Source organism: Bombus vosnesenskii, unplaced genomic scaffold (assembly GCF_011952255.1).
Source record: "Bombus vosnesenskii isolate JDL3184/JDL3185 unplaced genomic scaffold, Bvos_JDL3184-5_v1.1 scf7180000014105, whole genome shotgun sequence".
In the NCBI taxonomy this organism is placed as follows: Eukaryota; Metazoa; Arthropoda; class Insecta; order Hymenoptera; family Apidae; genus Bombus; species Bombus vosnesenskii.
The window spans coordinates 4944681-4967342 of record NW_022883371.1 but is presented as its reverse complement, the minus strand read 5'-3'; the positions used below and the strand labels follow the sequence as shown (position 1 = coordinate 4967342).

At 33.5% G+C, this 22662-nt stretch overlaps 1 protein-coding gene across 1 annotated transcript in view; it reads right to left on the bottom strand.

The window, feature by feature from the left end:
* Window positions 1-293: 293 nt before the first annotated feature.
* LOC117239683 (cytochrome b5 reductase 4) overlaps window positions 294-22662 on the bottom strand; it is a 27779-nt gene continuing 5410 nt past the window's right edge. Inside the window, 9 exon segments of the mRNA XM_033505432.1 lie at window positions 294-542; window positions 724-882; window positions 946-1032; window positions 1576-1870; window positions 2464-2686; window positions 2762-3024; window positions 4211-4376; window positions 4468-4568; window positions 8712-8882. Of these exon segments, the coding sequence (XP_033361323.1) occupies window positions 488-542; window positions 724-882; window positions 946-1032; window positions 1576-1870; window positions 2464-2686; window positions 2762-3024; window positions 4211-4376; window positions 4468-4568; window positions 8712-8882 (1520 nt within the window). The 3' untranslated portion in view covers window positions 294-487.

Below are 22662 nucleotides of genomic sequence, written 5' to 3'. Positions count from 1 at the left end.
TCACAAAAGAAACAAAATTATAATTAACTTTGCTGCAATATTTTATATAGATACACAATCCTTAATAGATAATACACAATAGATAATTAATATTTATAGAATTATCTTCTAAATTAATTTCGACAGTAACATTAAAAATTGAAAGATCTACTACTTCTTGAAAAGAAATTCTACATCTTTCGATAAACAATTAAATATAAATTTCATAGAAAAATTTTATCAAACGAAATCTCATAAAAAATACTTCTATAAAAAAAATTCTATTTCTCCAAACATTCTTCTTTTTTTTTTTGTTACATGTTTGCCACTCGATTCCCTGATAAACTTACACGCACGAATCTGAGATTGTGGGCGGAAATAGGAATAAAAGTATCCAAAAGATTCTTTTTAAAAATTCAACGGTACGACACGTAATTGTTTCCATACGTTTGCCAATGTTCCAACATTTGGTATCAAAAGAGATGGAGTACGCTTTCGATGAGTACAGCTAATCTTCGAATTCGTACATTTGGCACGGCTTCCAATTGAGTTTTCGAAGTGAACTGAAAAACATACACGCAATTAATAAAAAATAAATCAAAGACAAACGTTATTCGATCTATGCTTCTTTCTATGATTTGCAAAATTCATGCTATCCTCTTATTTTATGAAATTTTTGTACATTTTAAATATCATAGCCAGAGATAATTCGAAAATAGAATAGTAAACCGTCCTTATTCTTACTTCTTTGCGGACAGTATGAATCCTGGAGGCCCGCACGTATAGACGAATGCATATGGTTTACTTGTTGCAACTAGTTCCTCTAATAAATAATCAGATAACGTGCCGCGTCTGCCTTTCCAGGTGTCTCCGGCTTGTGAAAGGATATGTGTAACTTTTAATCTGCAACGTACAGATGTCCCATTTGACGAGAATGAAAAGACAAATCCAAAAAAATCTACTCACCTTTCGTCTGTGCTAGCCTTTTCCAGTTCCTTCACGTAAAACATGTTATCTTCGTCCTTGTTGAAGTTGAGTAAGTTTATGTTGCTTCTGCAGCATTTCATAAATTATTAAATTAAAAACATGCGCAAGGATTATATATCTATACATTATTACATCTCATCTATTAACTGGAAAGCTTAATCACACTCGATTAAACTATCGATATTCGATAAGAATTGCATAGGAAGTAACGTTATCAAAATTCAGGAAGCCAAATATCAACATTTAGACTTTCTTTCACAAATGGTTTACTAAACCTACTTTCGTATTATAATAATATTCTTTTGCATATTTTCTGCACTCTTGGAATCTTATTATACTATGTTTTAGATCCTAAACCACTGAAACGTACGGTTGGTACAATAAATAACGCTATTGCTACCAATAAGCTTCTCCTAACTAAAATTCAGCTAAAAGTAAAAAAGCAATTCGGTATTACTTTGAACGAAATGGCAATTTCATAGTCGCAAAATCTCTAAAACGTGACAAATTCGCAAGAAATATTATCATGTCTTGTTATGTAACATGTCTTCAGAAAGTACGTTTGGGAAACTAGATTTTCAGAAGCTCTGTAGATAAAAAGATACTGACACACAGCTTCTGGCCAAAGCTTGCTGTATGATGCCAAGTATCACTGTCAAACCGGTGCCACCAGCGATCAAATGAAGGATAGAATACATATCATAGGGTTCTGTCATGAAGTCACCTAAAGCATTGCTCACAAGAAAGGTCTGACCAATCTCAAGAGCGGTTATGGACGGACTCAAAGCGCCATTCGGGTATTTCTTGATCATGAAACACAGGCAATCAGACTTGTAGTTTGGCGCCATATCGTCCGGATGAAGGCACGGTGGGACAGGCGTGTACAATCGCGATACTTCCATCCCTAAAACGAAACATCTCATAGTTTCTTGCGTACTTTCCTCGAGGACTTTTTATCTATCATGCAAAGATGGAATTGGCTAAATCTTTACTATAGTTTGTTAAATATTGTATAACGTAGACGACACAGAATCAATAGATTAGCGAGTAAAATCGATAGTTATTTCATCGATGGATGCACTGTTACAACAAATATGATTGTACGAACCAATATAAAAATGAAAGAATGTTGCAAGATTCTATTTTGATAAAACATTTACATTTCGATAAGGTAAGTTGGCTACAAAAATAGTTACTGCGAAGAATAATGCGAATAACTAATTTTATAGCAATTTTCAAGTTACTTGAAGGGCAAAGCAATCTCTTCGATGAAAATACTTTGAACGTCTTTGATGTTAATAATATAGAAACTATTACAGTATTACAGTTCAGATAAATAGAAGAAGAATGATTTAAAGATATTCGTCTCGATTGTGGCTGTTCTGTAGCTGTTATGAGAATTACCGTGCCATTTTAATTACGTTTCTAAATTCACTTAATTAGTCGATCAATGAATTAGGGATTTTAAATAGCGAAAAGGAAAAGGATGATATTCACCCATGACGTTCATTTTGACTTCTACGTGCCTGCCAATAGGTATAACTTGCAAGAAGTCTTTTGCTCGCACGACTAACAGATGAACTAACTTAGAAAGCGGTTTGTTCGTAAGTACTTCGTATTCTGCGTACATTCGATCATCCATATTCGTCTCCCTGAGTATCGTTTGATTACCGTAAGATTTCCATAACCCTATTCTCCGCTTCGCAAACGTAAAAGTCATCTACATAACGCAGAAAGTAGAAATCAATATCTTAAATTTTTCATTAATTAAACAACAGCTTTTCAGTTACATTACCTCCCTCATTTCGAAATCTCTGTAGCAGTCCGGTGGCCATTCTATTTCTGCTGTTAATTCCAACTCCTGCATTACTATGGTGCTCCCGAAACATAATTTGTATACCAGCTTCGAGTCGCTTATCCTTGATAATTGATAGCACATGCTCGGATAAGTGCACGTCGTTGGATAAAACAATGTGAACGAGTCGTGTGTTTGCCTCCACTCCATTTTTATATTCAATAAATTAGCGTCTGATACATTTTCTTGGTTCACACTATGAGCTGAAAATCAATACGTTCTAATTATTCTCTTGTTGTGTATTTCTTGTCGATCAATCAAACATGGCTACTCTTCTTCCAACATCCCTTCCATAATAACAGTTTCTATTTATTCTCTTCTTCTTTCAAAACCTTCCTTCGCACTATTTCCTACGATAATTTATTAACAATTCGTTCGCTACACAATTCATCATTTGTCTATATATAAATGTCGACATTAAAAAAGACTTTAGCACTTTCTCAATTTGTCGAAGCGTGTATTGAAAACGAGATCTCAATTTTAATTTTAAGACGAGAATCTTTAACCATCAAAGAGCGAACACTTTGTCCACTTTCTAGTATAAGACAAAATATATAATGGAGCGTGTTATGTAAAATTGTCCAATGTAACTAAACCACATGGTCCATATTTAAAGAGTTAACGTTCGCTATAAACTCACCAGTAATCCAAATATTCCAACAAAATATAGCCTTTCGTATCCGAACATTCACTCCAAATACATACCCTAATATAAAAGCAATCTGAAGATTGCTAAGAACTCGCTCGGGTCTTCTCTCACAGAAAGAGGCAAGTATAATAAGTACAAATATAATATTTACATACGATGAACGTTCGCGTCTGTTCAAAGCTCATTTACAACGGTTTAGTTTCAAACTAACAACATACAGTATGATAAACGTAACTAACAATAAATACAAATAAACATGTATTATCAAGATCTTATCCTTATTATTATTATTATTATTATCCTTAATTTTTTATATTAAATAATCACAAATTTCCATCATTTCTATTTATCTCTCAACCATAATATAATAATCCACCCTTGAGAATTGAATAAACATTCCAACAAAGATAACTACTTTTATAGAGTATACCAAAACCTTGATATCTTTCTCTTAACACAGACCCGCAAGTCTCTTCATCTAGGTGCGTACATCCTTTCCAACAGCCCACAAACATAGTTTGCATTCAACTACATTAACGTTTCAATTTCTCTATAAACGGCATGAAGCCACTTTAAAAGCCATATCTACATATATATATATATATACACATATATTTTTGTTTTCTTTGCATTCACAATTTTCCATGAAAAGAGCCATCAAGGTTTGCCTGACGCTCGTTCCTTTTATCGCCATCGGCGAGACACAAGCGGGCAGGATCGATGTCGCGTTAGTTACTCACTTGTGCAACTTGTTATCAGGTTCAACGTCGCCGACGAACAATTGCTCGTACTCGAGGCAGCATTTTCCGTCGGCGACGACGCGGTGGTACCGCTCACCGAGCCACGGCTCAGCCTTCCGACCACGCATTTCTGAAGGATGCTCTGATAGTTGACCCAAGCGTGCACCTGCAACGAACGATCTATGGGTACGTAAAAATAATCGTCGATCAACGATAGATCGTTGATCCGATGGATAGTCGGATATCGTTGCACTTACGTTTTCGAAAAGCTTCGTGGCATCTTTTCCAACGCCTCTCATTAATTCGTTGACTCCTCCTGGATGGAAGTCCATGTAACGTGTCACGTTGAAAACGATCCCTGCGGAGTTAATTAAGAGAGCTTGTTTTATTATCGAGTTGCTATTAATTATTTGTTATTTCAGTGATATTATCATTTGGATTGGCAACCAAGTGATTGCGGAATTTACAGTCAGTTGTCGATCAGTTATCAACCAGTTATCAACGAATTATCGGCAATCTAATTAACGAATCGTTAGCTGTCTTAGCGAATTAGTACGAGCGTGTTTACGAACATTATCTGTATACTGATTTATCATTTTAAATATATTCGACAGTTTCAATAACGAACGATTTCGTCCATTAAACCTCACCGATTAACCATCCTCTACTGATAAACCTCTGCAAATTTGTCATTACCATTTCATGAGAAAATCCGCAATCATTTAGTTGCCGATTCTATGTTCAACTTGCTTTTCGTTATTAGCTATTTTAATTTTTTGATACTAACCATTGCGTAGATTGTTAAATTCTTTTTGAAAGTGTACGTTCTTAGTTTAAGAAAGTTTAAGTTCTTTTGAATGTTTAGCGTTTACGTTGCGGCAGCTTTATCTTTTTTTTTTTTTTAGTTTCATCTATTTTTTTATTTTTTTATTGCGTTAACTCACAGTGGCTACGGAAGGTATTGGCATATTGACGCTGTGTTTTTTATGGCATTTACAGAGTAATTAATTGGGTTCAAATATATTAAATTTAGTATCGTTTAGTAGCACTTTCGTATAATTACAAAAATCTGGTACTATAGGGCTAAAAAATAATAAAAGCTAAAAAATAGAATATTCATTGAAGTATAAAGCTACTTGCAAGTAATTTTTGTAATTACTGTATCTAAAAATATATATAAAATATATAAAATTTCGTATCGTTCAAAATAACATTTTCGTACGATTACAAAAAATTGATGCTATAAAAATACAAAACATAGAGGTTTCAAGTTGATTAACGAGGACACAGAGTGTAAGAATCCCACGTTATGTAAACTTTAAATCATTTTGCTTTTACTTTAAAATACACAACTCTCTCATTGTCATTCACGTTCCTTTCTCTAATTCAAACTAACTATTGCTGCATAAAAATGACTGCAATGTAACATTTGTAGTCCGCGATCAATTTTTCACAGTTGTCACGTTCGACGTTTATTTTCTTCAGACGTTTGAAACATAAATTTGTTTAATAAATCATTGATCCAATGACAAAGAACAATACGAAAATTTCTTGAATGTCGAACTAAAGTGAAACTTCAAATACAAGTAAAATAACATCATTTTAATAAAAAGCAATATAAAACAGAAATTCAACAATGTTGATGTTTTCCCCAATCATAATTATCGATCGCCTGTTTCTTTCATTACTATTCGATCATGCTACTTAATATTTGGATTATTTCTTCGTACTTCCTCTATTCCCTAGAAATTGCCTGACTCATGCCTCATCTAATATGCAAGATCATGATGGCAAAAAATATACCGGCGAACATAGGTAGAATTAAAATAGGATTTGTGACGGGTATAGAATAAATATTGCACGATTGGATGTCGTACGATGGTGGGGAAAAAGTAAATTTTAATCAAACTAAAAGCGTTCGACGTTGACCTATATTATTCCTTGCCTCTCGTGACTGTCGCTTATTTTCTTGTTTCCAAAGAAGGCGTTTTTCTACCAACCAATTAATCTGTCCGGCGATTATGGAATAAAGACAAATGTCGGAATATTTTAGGAACATGTTGTAATAAAATTAATAAAAATTTCATATTCTTAACGGCAAGAGAAGATATTATTTATTTGTTAAAAAAAAAAGGGATTAAAAAATATATTGCGACTGTGGTATTGAAATCGTCAAATATACGTTGCCAACCGTATATTATGATATTTATAAAGTTATTTGTTATTTATAATATCAAAATTGTATGTACATATGTGTAATTGTTTTAGGAATTTAGGAAACGAATCAATTTTATGATTCAATAATAATAATTTGTAAAGTTATTTGTTATTTATAATATCAAAATTGTATATACATATGTATAATTGTTTTAGGAATTTAGGAAACGAATCAATTTTATGATTCAATAATAATAATTTGTAAAGTTATTTGTTATTTATAATATCAAAATTGTATGTACATATATACATATATAATTGTTTTAGGAATTTAGGAAACGAATCAATTTCATGATTTAATAATGTTTTGTAAAATGAAAATTTGTAGGAGATTTAGAGATGTAAATGTAAATAACTTGGCAAGTCAAGCAATTTTCTACCAATGTTCTATATATTCTGGTTTATATTCTCAAAAATATAAATTTGCATGAAACTTTGCAGCCCAGTTATTCATATCATATAATTGCAATTGTAAAGAAAGTTATTTGACGAAAATGTTGGGCTTTAGAAGATTCACAACGAAAAAAAACTAAAGTGTCCAAACGTTATTTTTTTATACATAAATTGGCAATATTTTCATGAAATGTAATGAAAGGAAATACAGTCGGCGTGGAAAATATTCAGACACTAACGTAACTTTGACTTTTCGATATTTTTTCACGTTAATTTATAGAATGTCCGAATGAGAAATATTTTCTTCTGCTTTTTCACAACTATACACGAGACTTCAATACACTTTCATGAAGATATTTTTATTGTTTTATCTGCATTCATTTCAGACACAAGTCAAACTTACGCTAGCGTATCGAATATTTTCAAGACCGACTGTACGTAGTAGCAGAAAAGAAACTCGACTGAATTAAAACTCGACTTAAAACAGTCTAAGTCTAAGGGAAGATTGTCCTATAGCAGCGACAGAGACGAATGATTTTTATGAATTTTTTTACATTAACTAGCAATTACAGTAGAAACTGGAAGTTAAATGGCACATTGCCTTGCAAATGTAATTTTTTTCATTTCAATTCCTCTTATCGTCTATCAACTTCTTAATCTGACACGTTCAATAAGCTTTTAAACTGGCGTGTACGATAACTGAAAAGGCTGATTGATTGATTGATCAATCAAATTTCTCCTGGGATCGAACCATAAATATTTATTTGTTTATTTGTAATATTCTTTTAAGCGATAGAAACTAAACTGGTCCGTCAAGAAGAGCAAGTTTCTCTTCTAAACGCTAGAACTTTTCCAATTGTTCATATTCTTCTTGTAAAAATAGGTCGAAACAGAAATATCTAACTTTAAGGAGATTTGCTAACTTCTGCATTCTGGTGACTGTGACAGATGTTGCACTGCACGCCAACGATATATTGTCAAAGATAATCCACAGCACTCGCGCAATATACAATAAACAGCAAGAAGAACTGAGACACGAGAATTACATTTGTACTTCCCGACTATCTGTTTTCATCCTAACAAGGTCTAATTGCATATAAATAATTGGTAGTCGGTCTTAAAGAAAAAAAAATTAATTCGTTAAAATCACACGCTTTTATCGATGTTAGACGAGAGTCTCTCCTTAATATCACGTTGGCCCGGATTCTCTTACTTTACGTAACATCTAGCACTTAGTTTCCCAGGCAAAGACATCCTCGGCGACTCTGTCATTACGAACGCTCTTAAAGCCAATTTCCAGAGGAAGTGGCGTCGAAAGCGATATCGCATCGCCTTTAAAATGCGATCACGTTTCTGCGGCCATTGATTTTCATTTCTTCGATTTAATCCCAATGAAACTATGTACGTCCGAGGCAACGACTCTTGCTCGTGGAAATGGGATTAACGAGCAATCACATTAACGGAGAGAGTAGATTCTGCTGTTTAATGAACGAACCGTTGGTTGTGAGCGAACGAGAAAATTTGAAAATTGGATGAGAATTTAGCTGTTTCGAGGATTATAATTTGGAGGACCAAGGGATTTTTACTTCGAAGGCTATAGATTTCCAGGACTTTGAATTTAGATCGTTAAAAGGCTGTGGATGTGAGAAACGGGGAATTGAAGTATTTCGAAAATTATAGATTCTAGGAATTTAAATTCAAATTCAATTACAATTTAAATTTAAACTCAATTACAGTCAGAAATTAAATAGTCGAATACGTACATTTAATATTTAAATACTCGGACAGTGTGATTAAAGGGAAGACGAAATTGAAAAATTGAAATAGAAATTCTGGTATTTTACGGGAGGAGAATTTTTTTAGGAGCATTTAAAAAAAAAAAAAAACCTACCTCGAATCGCGATCCAAGCGTCGTTTTGCTTATTGTGAGTGGCCAGTTCGGACAAAGTTACGACACGTGGAACTCCACCAACGCCGGTTAAATCGACGCCAGAGTTTCCCAATCGAATCCAGTCCATCAAACTGTGGCCAGGTGCTAAGGCTGTTTTATTTCGAGGATTGCCTGGAAAAATTCAGAAAAACAAACGCTTGTTTGCTTACGCGTTTAAACACATGCATCGAAATAGTCGAGAGAATGAAGAAGAAGAAGAAGAAGAAGAAGAAGAAGAGGGAAAGGAAGAAATATATTTTTAAGAACTACATTTTTATGGTGTGCGTGACGTTGCCGAAATATTTAGCTGTATTTTTAGTATCTATTGATTCTTGAAAATCTAAGAATCACAACGCTTATATGTATTTCTCGTGTTTTCTTTTCAAATGGGACTCACACAAGTACAAATACATACGTATTTTATTGGAAACTTGAAATGTATAAAAAGCTGAAACCTACATTTATTTTCTGTATTTCTTTTAGGAACTACAAAATGCTTCTGTGTGTTTTGTTACTTTTTTTTTTTCTACAATACTTTCGCATGTGTGTGTGTGTGTGTGTGTGTGTGTGTGTGTGTGTGTGTGTGTGTGTGTATATGTCTTTTTTTACTTTTTGGAGATCGCAATGCTTCTCTCGACTTTTCGTTTCTTTTTTTTCCCGAAATTTGGAAATTGAAAAGTTATAATAGGCACTTCTAACGTTTCTTGGAAATTTTAAAATTACAACGTGTATGTTAGTAGAAAATGCATTATAATACGGTACACGACATTATACCATACAGAAAATAGATTTTAGGTGAAAAGGATTTGTTAGTATGTGTGTAGCATAGCGAATAAAAATTCGTCCAACAGCGAACGTGTTAAATACGAAGACAATATATCGATATGATTCTGCATTACAAAATCTATTTTTCTTTACGATACAATACCAATTGAAACACAAATTAAATAATACAACGATAATGGAAAATAAAAAGTAACGACCACCGTAGTACACCAGTAAAGTTCGTTCGATCCTAATAATCAGTCACTCATTTCCCACAACACGTGTATATATTTTGTCCATATATTTTTGTATTTTTTTTTTTTTTTTGGTAAAAAATATGCAACAAATTTCTTCGTATCTTTCGACATTTTATTACAAATATCTCGTATCTCGATATAACACAAAAACATATTAAAATGCGAGTACAACTGGTAGCAAAAAAAAAAAGACACAATAAATCCAGTAATATCCATAAAACTGCACGACTCATTAGTCACAAATTGATTAGTTAACAAATACTGTCTGTTTCCATGCAGTTAAATTACATGTAACATAAAATAATAAATAAAATTACCACGGTTCAAACAAATAAACCTAATAAAACGGATATCAGCAGACGATCAGGTGCATGATATAACAGAAAATCCAGTTATTTCTCATTCAACCAAAATACATAAATTCAACCCATTCTGTAAATTCACATGGAAACATCCATCCCCACTCGTTGCACAGGAGACACGATAAGTACGCAAACGTTCGCAGAAACGGGACGCAAGTAGAACTAATAGACAATTATCGTTAATTACTGACCGTCCTGAATCTGCAAACCGAGACTTTGCGGAGACCCCTCGCCGCCCATGACGGATACCAAAGACGCGCCGCAGCATCGTGGCATTTTCTCATCGAAACGTCACAGTCCGCAAACCTTTAACCATCCTCCTGCATAGAAATTGCATTGCATTGAAAAAGCAGCAACCCTCGACGAGCGAAATGTTTCGAACACGCGAAACAAAGATAAAAAGATTGGCGATGAAATTTCCGCTTGTTTAAAACAGATTTATTTCGTGAATTAGGGTTGTTCGTGAATTATGTAGGTTATAGAGGGATTTCTTGTACGATGATAAGAAGGTCCCGGAAATTTCATTCTGTTTGCAATAAAATGTTGGAAAATAAAATTCGTACGATACGATGGAATTATTAAGATATTATACGATTGTGTGTATACAGGGTGGTTGGTAACTGGTGAAAAAAGAAGTCGAAAATATTGAATAAAAAATTTTTTTTTAATTTTTCCATCGAGACAACGATCTGCAGTGAGATCCGTTATAACGAGACGCGATAAAGTGTACGCGTACCGAGCGAAAATTCAAAGTCGATTTTCTCGAAAACAAAGCCTCGAACGAAAAATTTTTATTCTATATTTTCGACTTCTTTTTTCGCGTAGAATCACCCCCTTTCCGCGTGTACCACCAGTTACCAATCACCCTGTATACAGGGTGTCCTGTAACTGGTGGCACAACTCGGTACAGAGTGATTCTACGTGAAAAAATAAGTGGAAAATGTGGAATAAGATTGGTTCGTATAAAGCTTCGTTCGCGAGAAAATCGAGTTTGAAAATTTGTAGACTTGGCTATGTACCGACTAAAAATATTTTGAAAATAGAATAAAATTATATAAAATAAAATGAAATGTTTTCGTTTAAAACCTCGTTTCCACGTGTTTAGCTATTAGTCGATCTATTGTACACGCGCGATACATTTTCAAATATATTTTTCTCGAAAACAGAGAGTCTTATGGAAAAATTCTATTCTATATTTTTCACTTATTTTTCCATTCAGTTTAACCTGTGATCGATTATATTTTCTTTCGTTCAGTCCGGAATTAGCCAAGTCCAAGTATAGCCGACAAATTTTTAAACTCGATTTTGTCGGAAATGGGGCGTCGTATGAAAAAAGTTTATTCTACATTTTCCACTTGTTTTTTCACGTAGAATCGCCTCACCACCCGATTGTACCATTAATTACCAGACACCCTGTATAACCAGGATAGTGAAAAAGGTTATTCAATATTTTTCTCCCGTTGAATAATATTGCATAATCTTATTCGTTATCATGATTATGAATAATCAATCTGAAAATTGATTACTCTTCATTGACGTGATGAATGTGTTACACATTACTTTAATGTAAATAGTCAATCATCAGTCGTCTACGTAATTTGTAAGGACTGCTATAATCAGACATTTCATGCATCGTAGACTACAATAATAACAAATGGAGTAAAAAATTATAAAGAGACAGTCTCAAATGTAAATTATATTCTTTTTACTTCCAAGTAAATAACATAAACAGTACGAGTTGCTCTAAGAGTAATGCGTAATATTGGTTATTCAAATAAAGATATAAATCTGAAATATGTCGTATCTAAATTTCAAATACGTTGAACTTGGATTATCAATGATTCATTTACCATAGAAATTATCTATACTTTATGCTAAATTGTCAGTTTCCAGTTTTTCCTTTCGAAAGACATTCCAGTAGCTAAATACATATGATAATCCTGATCATTAATCAAACTACTAATTCAGCGGCATACAAAATAATCCGTAGAAATACTATTATGCAAACATACTTTCGAATAAAATTGCAAATAGAAGAAAGATGGCCCTTTGCTGTTCAAATAAAAAGAAATAATTCGAGAAGCACTGAAAATCTTCTTGCCAAGGAAGAAGAAAATTAATAACTGGTAAACGAGCTATTAAACGGCTGTTTTCTATTAAAATTCGAAATTTAATGTAGATAGATAAATTTAATGTGTGTAAATAGAACAACTCGGAGTATTCCATCGAGGAGGGACTCTTCAAACGATATTTCGAAGACGCAAAGACACTTATGCTCGAAGTTGTACGGAATATAGTTACAAGCATTTATGCTACCTGAGGTCGTTCGCAAGAAAACACCTCAATCATTTGACTATTGTGAAACAGCTAACGTGAAAGGATATGATAAGAGCAAGCGAAGAATCTTTTGTCGCGCAAGAACTGGCTACAATGAATACAAAATAACCGACCTCCATCTAATTAAAACAGCAAACCATAAAGAAGCGAAGAAAAGAAAACCTGGAAGAAAAAGATCTCTCTCAATGGTCCACAAAGAACTATCATATTCCCACAGAAAAATTAAAATCTTTTCAACAAAAGCGCGACCACCCGTGCCCGAGAGGTAACTGTCCCAGTGAAAATTCCGCTGAAATAAACCACGGTTGCTGCGGGAAAGCGGCGACGAAATGAAAAAGCAGCGAGGAAACAGCAAACGACAACAGAAAACAACGAGGAAATAAAAAGAAGAAAGAAAGCAACGCGTACTAGCCTCGAGTAAACTCGAATCACAGTTGAATATACTTAGAAATAAGCGTTGAACTACTTTAACAGCGTCAGCAGTCTAACTTGAACCGCAGATGAAACGATAGGAAAAACGCAAACAAACGTCGACCTATTGTTTCGATATGAGGAAAACGGAAACAGAATAATCGGGAAACTTTGCAGACTCGAATCTGCTTTACAGTGAATACAAAAGGTATTGGCACACCGTTGTACTTATTATACTATTTACGTAATAGTTAAGTAGGTCTAAGTATATCACATTTCGTACCATCTGATGGCACATTTAATACGATTACAAAAATTTGATACTTTAAAGATGTAAATGTAAGAAGGTATAAAGCTTGGTAAAAGAAGAAAGAAAAGGTTCGTTACAGAATAAGGATACGTGCGAATACTTTGTGTAGCTGAGGTATATCACTTGATATTAGTTAGCGCTATACAGCGGATCATCGTATATTTATATAGATTATATATATAGATTATATAGATTATATTTATATAGAAAATTTGTAGATGGAAAAATGCATAAAATGCATGGAAATGATGGAAAAATATAGGAAATATTAAAGGTATAGTACTCGTTATGTTATTTAACAAGTAAAGCAATGTAGCCAGATCACATGTTTCTAATTATATTCGTAAAAATAGAAATTGACAAAAATATGTGTTATCTAGTTATTAAACTGTCGGTATTTATAAACATTGATATTTGTATGATCGTAATTGGACTGCGGATATTTACGCAAACTCGTATTTTCTGCACTTAATTAAGAGATAATTGGAATCTAGATAGAGAATTATTTTACATACTAATTAGTATAACCAGAATATACTGTACTCGTATTCTGTACATATTTGCACCGTTAAATCTCTCGTAAGTGCATAAAAGCATAACTAAAGAGGCGCGGATGGAATGTAAATAGAAATTTCTTTCGTTACATGAACGTTGCAGTGAATACGTAATTCTGGATAGGCAACATATTTTTACATATATATACAGGTTGGTTGGTAACTGGTGGTACAAGCGGAAAGGGGGTGATTCTACGCGAAAAAAGAAGTCGAAAATATAGAATAAAAATTTTTGTTTAATTTTTGTTTAATTTTTCTATCGAGACAACGATCTACAGTGAGATCCTTTATAACGTACCGCACGCGTACCGAGCGAAAATTCAAAATCGATTTTCTCGAAAACAAAGCCTCAAACGACAAATTTTTATTCTATATTTTCGACTTCTTTTTTCGCGTAAAATCACCCCCTTTCCGGTTGTACCACCAGTTACCGACCACCCTGTATATGTACAGAGATTTCTAACTAAACATAGATTTCATTGACATATTACATAAATATTATAATAAATATTTCGTTTTGGATCGTTACCACATTTTTACACGTCATTTGTACTTTATATTTTTGGAAATTTAAATTCTCCATAAATATGATTAATTAAAACAGAAGATCTTTCTCCATTCTTCCGAAATCACTGGTGCAAACCAACTTACGAAACAAACGTTGCTTTAGACGTAAGACGTAACATAGCATTAACACGTTAACACAAAGAGACGAAGGAAATTAATCGTAGAGGACGAAGAATGAATACGTCGTTGATCTTAGCTTCGTTAAGCTTTGTTTTCGTTTAATACATACCCAAGAAACCGCATTACTTATAGGATGGCCTGGATATATCCCAGGAAAAACTGCTGAGACCGGTCCAAACGATCGGTCGTTTTGAGAACCGCGTCGATCGATCCTCTTCTAGACTCGAACAATTCTCGCTTTCTGCGTGATCCTTTGTAATAGGAGTGACGAGCGAGAAATAAGAAAAGCAAACACCCACTGTCTCTGTTATCCAGTTACCAGTTTCTCATGGCAAAAATCTACCATCTACTGTCGAGCTCTGGAGACATATCTCGTTAAAATTCATCTCGTCCATTAGACACTTTACTCGATACCGATATTTTATCGTCGTGCAATTGGAACTGAGAGTATCGAAGGTTTGCGATTTTTCTACTGCGGAACAATAAATTTGTAGTTGATGAAATAATGTAGGTAATCAGGTTGAAACGAAGCACACAAGCGATGACCAGTGAACTGTGAACTGTGTAGCGGTACTGCGATGTATTGAAGCCTTGAATTAGATTTGGGTTAATCGTAGAGTAGCAGATGGAATAATAAGGTTAAAAAGATTCAGAAGCGCCGATCATTGAACCGTGAACTGTGTAATTTCGTTTCTACGAAATTGCAACCGGCACCACTCGACATCTCAAATTGTTTAGATCGAAGAATAGTAAATTGATAAAATAATATAAATCGAGTGATAGAAGATGATTTTATTCAATAGCACATTGAATAAAAATATTCGTACGCGGAAATTCAGTTGTAAACTATGCAATTTTCGCGAGATTGGAATCAAAGGTATTCGAGCTTTTTCATTCGTCGATTCTTAGACCATAGAGTAACGAGTTTGTAAAGTGAAAAAGGTGACACGATAACGCGAGGACCACTCACGGGTCTGATCGAACGCGAAAACTGAACGGCGAACTGCGTAATTTTACGAAATTGAATAACAACGTTGACAAGATTCATAGGTATCGATTAAACGCGGTAACCGAGCCATAAACCAATTTCGTTCTGGCGAAACTGCAACTAAAATTAGTTAACCGAATTTTATTTCCTTCGTAGATTCTTAAGATGTAGAATAATAGGTCGAATAATAAAAGATCGGAAATATTGACGAGTGTGATCGAACACGACAACTGAACTGTTCATTGTTTAATTTCGTTTCGTGAAATTCAAACACCGAGAATATCCCGAATTTCGAACGCTTCCGGCTTACGGATTATAATTAGCTCGAATGATAACGTGTCGGATAATTAGAAAAGGAAAAAGAAGCAGAAAGAACAGAAAGATTCACAGGTGTCGATCGAACACGAACACTGAACTGTGAACTGTATTTCAAGGAAACGTGATCTCGATGAATACAGCAGGACGAAACGTTGATCCCGCGCTGGTGGACTGAAAGGTACTGCACCGAAACACGCGGACCGATATAGCCCTCGGACAGGTAGATCAATATAGTAGCTACGATGTGCCTAACACGCAGGATCTCAGCAGTGAACGCGTGCTTCTCTGCCCGTGGACATCGTCGGACCTCTCTTCGATAGCTCTATGTCTTTCTATCCTTAGATTTAGGCTTCTACCCTCGCTAATTCTTTCATGACGCTGTATTGGCAATTCTATAGAGAAGCTAGCTGCGACGTGACACAATTTTGCTTGCAGCTTTGGCAATTGAAGAGGCAACTGCTTAACACTAGAACAGAGATACAGTCATACTCTTGCGTATAAGTCGAGATAAGTATTAGGACGTTCGACGATATTTGGTGCAAGTGTTTTAGTGTTCGCCGTTTTTATTTTCTACCTGTTTTATTATAAATGTATATTTAAAATATATTGTAAAAATATATTTAATATATTTCTCGCGTTATACGATATCTTGCAATGTGAAATAATAAACGAAGAGCGATGCTCGTTAAAGTTTATCTTTTAAAGCTTTAAATTTCTTACACGAAGTAACGTATATCGACATTTTTTTTTTCTTTGTTCCGTATCTTTTCAATTTTTTCTATGCAAAAAGAAGCTAATAGAACGTAACATTATTGCATAACGCTTGTAGAATTTTTATAATATGCGCATAATTTGTTTCATATAGCGTAACATGCTTTTGAAAATTAAAATATATGAACATGTAATGTAGGCTTTTTTTTGAGAACTGCATGAGACACTTTAGCGGAGATTTTTTCACTTTGCATTCCTCTTTTGTTCGCTCTCGTCACACGATCTTGATTGCATTCTCGTACATAATTTTCTTGCGACGAGATTATGCAAAAAATGCAATCGTCCCTGTTGTGATTTTTTAATGAACGTTGATTAAACAATTTTTTTGGTTTTATATGCTTCGATGAAAAGAATCTTCGAGTTTAATTACCAAACAATACCACATTTCGCATAATACACGTATTAATTGAGATTGAACGCGTACTTTGAATTTAGAGTACAACGTGGATAATTTGTTTATCTTATTATTATATCATTTTAATTGAAGTGAGAACTGCAGAATGCCGTGAAAAAAATATTCAAAACTTTTTCAAACTCGTGGTTTTCCATGATTGAGTGCTGCGTTAGAAGAATTCATAGTGTACAGAGCGATTTAAGGTTGAGAAGTCCGTGGACACTTTATATTTAATGAGCCAGAATTTTACTAATTAGAGGAAACTCGTTTATGTTGCTGTATACAAGTAGAAAATAATGAAGTTATTGCTCACAATGAGATTTCGTTCCAGGTGCTTTTACTATTATAGAACAACCGTTCAAGATCAACCATCAAGATCAAAAGATCAACCAAAATAGCAAAATAATATCTAATTTTTGCACAATAATTTTCTATAATTTTCAACGAGATTTAAAATGCTTCTCCATTTAATTGTCACGTAAATGAGAAGATTCATGACACGTCTCCCAACTCGTGGAAGACTCAGTAACACCATTATCGTAGTCATCTTCGTCTGGTATGCGAACCTACTATCTCTCAAAAGAGAGATTGCTCAAGGAAATACGTAATCAGTTGACGTCCGGTGACCAAAGAAAATTCGATCAGCAGAACCATTTCCACTGAAGACATCGAGCTTTGATCAAATGAACCCACAACGACTGATACTTTACGTTCTATGCTCCTCTGTAGAACAACAAGGAAACACCGCATATAAAAATATCCTTTTCCTACAACTAAAAATTATACGGAGCAAAAGATTATAAGAATCTGCAAGAAATGAAAGAAAATAGTAAAAATCAGAGATTAGAAAATGTTCTTCCTTACAATTTAATATCTGAAATTAAATCTTAAGAGAAATCCTAGATTCTCTTAGATTCGAAGAGGAAACGTACTTGAAGTATTTTCTCGAAATAGGATTTCAAGACATTTTTTCCCAAAATTTGAATATCGCACGTATGAGTGGTAAAATTATAAAAGTTAACAGTATAAAATACAATTAAAGCAAAATACAATTAAAATTCGAAATCCCCAACAAGTGTCTAATCATCCCAGAAATTTGTTCACAACAAATACGTCAGAGTATAAGAATTAGAATATCTCAAAGTTAAAACACAAACACAAGACTCAATACAATGTCAGACCTACTTATCGATCTGTACCAATCAATCGAACGAAGTAACACTGTTTTCATTTTTTATCGCCTTCTATTCATAGTACCAATGACCTAGAAACAAGATTAATCGGCGTCATAGTGATCGACGATTAATAACGATAAAATCACAAAAGCGTCGGTAGGCTTTGCAAACATTCAGACGTGAATCACAGACGAACCTTCCATCGTGGTCAATATTTGGTCAAACATTGTAAATCAAACACTATAAATAAATAAAGGAGTATCGAACGGTTATTCGTAAATATCGAACGTCTATTTAAATCGTGAAATATGAATAGGTCGACAAAATTTTCCAGATGGAGAAACGTTCGAATGGGATCGTATAAGCACAGTCTTCATTTTCATTTCCTTTGATTCGAGGGAACGTTTATTATGACAAGATTCGTACTATTCATAGATTCAGCGACGAAAAGCAACAGAAATTTCAGTACTCGTGGCAGGTTTAATTTTGTCCTGATAATCCTCACTGACAAGTTTCAGCGAATTTTATCTTTCAGATAAAAGATAGCGAATCGTTCTAAATGTTTTTTTCTCTAGTTTTTGGCTTGGCAGATTTAAATGGATGATACAATTGGCAAAGAAACATGGAAAGATTTTCTCAGCCGAGTGAACTATCGCGTGATTACTTCAAGATAAGGTCGGAGTCGAATAGAATGATTAATAAGTCGATTAAAACGGATAATACAATTAGTAGAAAACATACAAAGATGTATCGATGTTCGATTTATTCTGAAAAGTAGTTGCTTTTATCGCAAATACGTGAAATAAGTTTCTTTTTCCAATATGAACATTTATATTATTGATTTTAATTATATAAGTTTTATAAATGGAAACAGAATAAAAAAGGATACTGAACTAATCGTTTATGAGGCAACCAAACATCTTATTTGAATAATCACCAGAAAAAAGTTATGGATATTCTTAGCTATATTTTATTTTTTGCTCTTTTCCTTGGTTACGTAAATTTATTCTCATAACTCATCTAGGAAATCGAATAGAATAGTTGCATATATCCTTCTCTTTATTTTCTCCTCTTTTTCTCTCCCTTGGTGATCGTCCAAGAAACATTTATGCAAACAAATTATTTCTTAATAAATCTTTTATCCGAATGTTGGATCACATTGAAGTCGTATTACGAATCGAATGTGCCCGATGAATCATATCGTAGCAATGGAAAGAATCGATTGTGCTAATCTCAGAAGCAGGATTAAGGCTATTTAAACCAATCAAGATGCAATATTACCAATTAAGTGTAATTTTCAAAACATCTCTCTTCTACGTGTAGAGGGGTCTAAGTCCCACGCTAAGTACTCGTTTGAAGCGTTTAAGTGCACTATATTTTATAGTATTCGAGGCTACACGACGATTACGATATATAAATAGAAGAGGTGTATGTGAATGATGTGCTGTAATAGTTGGGAGCAGAGCTTTTAAGTTCAAGGCTTGTTTTGTTGTACTGAATTATTAAAGTGGAAAGATAATATAATTCCTGAGATTATATATAGAAACTTATTAAAAGCATATTGGTTACGTAATAGCTCTATCCTAATTGCAAACGTTTAAAATAATCTTCTTCCTTAATAGCGTTATTTATATTACCGTGTTTATCCTCATTATTGCATTTCTAAGAAATAAAGTAGAACAGTAATACAAGAACATAATGGATCGATTAGATGCAATAAATTCTCTATCCAGTCTCTAAAACGTATAACACATTTACAGAGAAATAAGAAGACGGCCCTGACTTTTAAAAATCTTCCACCCCGCTTGATCGCAGCATAAATTAAATTTCTATGTTTGGATAGAAATATTTCTATCAATCAAATTTATCGTTCAAAAATCTCCACGGTCAATTATTTAACTATAAATTCCATTGAGCTTTTAACTTTGTTAAAGCCTTAACCCTTTGCAGTTTCTAATTATTTTTGAAACATATTCAGATAGGTGTAAATAAGAAAATTGATATGATGAGATAATATGAGATAAAGATCTTCAAAAAAATTAGAACATCTTTATTACGATAAAGTATAACAATGGTACATTGCCATATACACGCACGCGAAATTGTAATAAAACTTACGATCATAATACGGTGTCCAGTCACTATGGCAATACGATATACTGTAATAAGATCATCGTGCATAGACTCAGAATACAGAACCGCAAAGGGTTAATAATAAATTGACGGTATAATAATAAACATCTAATGATAGTTAATGGTAATAAACTTCTAATAAAGAAAAACACGTTAACAACGAATCGAACATTTACACCTCAAATTTACAAGCTCGTACATCTTATTTCCTCAAAAAAAGAAAAAAAGGAAATCTATAACAGAAATTATACTTTTATATAGTTTGATAGTTTACGACAGCAAAAAGATATAATTGATTATAAACTTTTACTCTAATTAGAGATCCGAGTGCCGATAAATAATTGCTACAAAAAGATAGTCTAATTTCAGTGCAACAGCATACTAATAGAACGTAATAATACAATGATAAGCAACTAATTGTACGACGAAATTAAAAGAACTAAGAACAAAATGCAAGATACATAGAAAATAAAATAATATACAAAGAAAAATATATTAAATATCCAACACAGAATACTCGTCGTTTCATCTCTAATTAAGTAAAACGAGATTCTATTTCAGTTCTATCTCGAGGTAATTGCGTTCACAAGAAATAAATTTGTATAAAAATTCGCGGTCAATCTATGACACTATAAATAGTCAATAAACACACCAGTCGTTCGTAATTTCGATCCAGCACCGATTCTCACTATCGGGACAGGACAGGGGACAGAATTTATGCCGAGTGGCCCTGCCCAACCCTATCCTGACCCAATAATGTAAATCGGGAACGATCCTTTCTGCGGTCACAAAAATCCTTTGCACAGGCGAAAACGACAGTTGCAGGTCCCACGATGAATTCTTCTTGCGATTTCAAGCTCGAGTAGGGCCGATTCTCACTATCGGGACAGGACAGGGGACAAAATATACCCGCCAAACGGCCCTGCCCTGCCCTATCCTGACCCAATAATGCGAACCGGGCATGATCCTATTGAATAATTGACTGCTGAGGCACATGGAGATATCCAATCGATTGACGATGGCATTTGGCTATCCAGAATCAATTTTAAAGATGTATCGATTTAAATATGCATTGTATTGCCATCCCTATCTCCTTATACAGTAGGATTCCATTCATCCGAAGTCTTCAGAAGACAACTGTTCAATAAACTGTTCGTATAATTGGAATATATATGAATTTTATTTTCTTTTCATTGTCTATCATTTAATATAATTGTAGTTCACTATCTTTCTCCTTTAGTTATCATTTTTCATTTATGTAATACGAGTTGATCAATTCTCTCCACTGTTATTATTCATTATATTGATTGAAATAGCAATAGTATAGTGATAGTAATAGCAATGGTAATAGTCTAAGTAGTAAGAGTTAAGGAAGAGAATTTATTATCAGCTTGCAGAAATTTAATAGGAGAAAGGAAAGTGAGATTTAATAAAAGAATTTATTTACAAATAAGCGAATTTAGTCGGCAAAAGTTGTGTGAATTAAAAATGAAGTATTAAACGTTAGTGTTTAATAAATGAAGTTACGGATAAATAGAGAAATATAGTTTTCTTCTATCTACCAACGTATAGAGAAGTCATATTTCAAGCTTTAGAAACAAATGTGCCTCAGGTATATATTTATTATATATTAATTTCCAATTTGTTTTTTAAACTTTGATGAAATAGAGTTTCAAATTGAAGCTAACGATACTTAATTTTGAGGATAGATCACGGCTGTGAGCTCGAATCCTATTAAACGGATTACACTCGTCAGTGAAATTGCACTAACTAGCAGGTTTACCGTTATGCTATGGATTTCTAATAAATAAAATAAAATATTGGAAAAAACGTATTTCTAACAAACGAAATTAACTAATTTCTCCAACTACAAAAGTTTCAATTCTAAGAGAGTTATCAATTTTTAAGACGAACAGAATTCTAGAACATATCCATAAAACATGTCAATAAAGCGTATCATTGTTTACATCAAAATGAAATCTTGCTACGAACGAAACTATAGTCATATTTAATAACAACTATAGTCAGATGTTTGAAGAAAATATAGTATTATATTATCGTTCATGATTTATAGTTTGCATTATTTAGAAGTTGGAATTCATAATTTAGGATTTGTAATTTAAAATTCATGTATCAATCACCATAAATTACTTGAATATTATTTGCAAAAAGTTCTGGCTTTATATAATACGAATTTTGTTTGTAGATGCTGTTGCGCAATGTCTATGGGTCAAGCGATGTCATCAAAGCGGAAATTCATAAAGCGTGATCAAAGTTTGCTTAACGAACGGGGTTTAAATTATATTTGGCGGTAATTAATCAATGTTTCAATTTGTTGAAGTGTCTGACGCGTCCCGGATAATGTCGAACGCCTGGAAACGTTTGGAGTTTGACGAAGTTGCGGGACAATTTGCGGAACCTCGGATCGATTCATGCCCGTTTCGAAATTA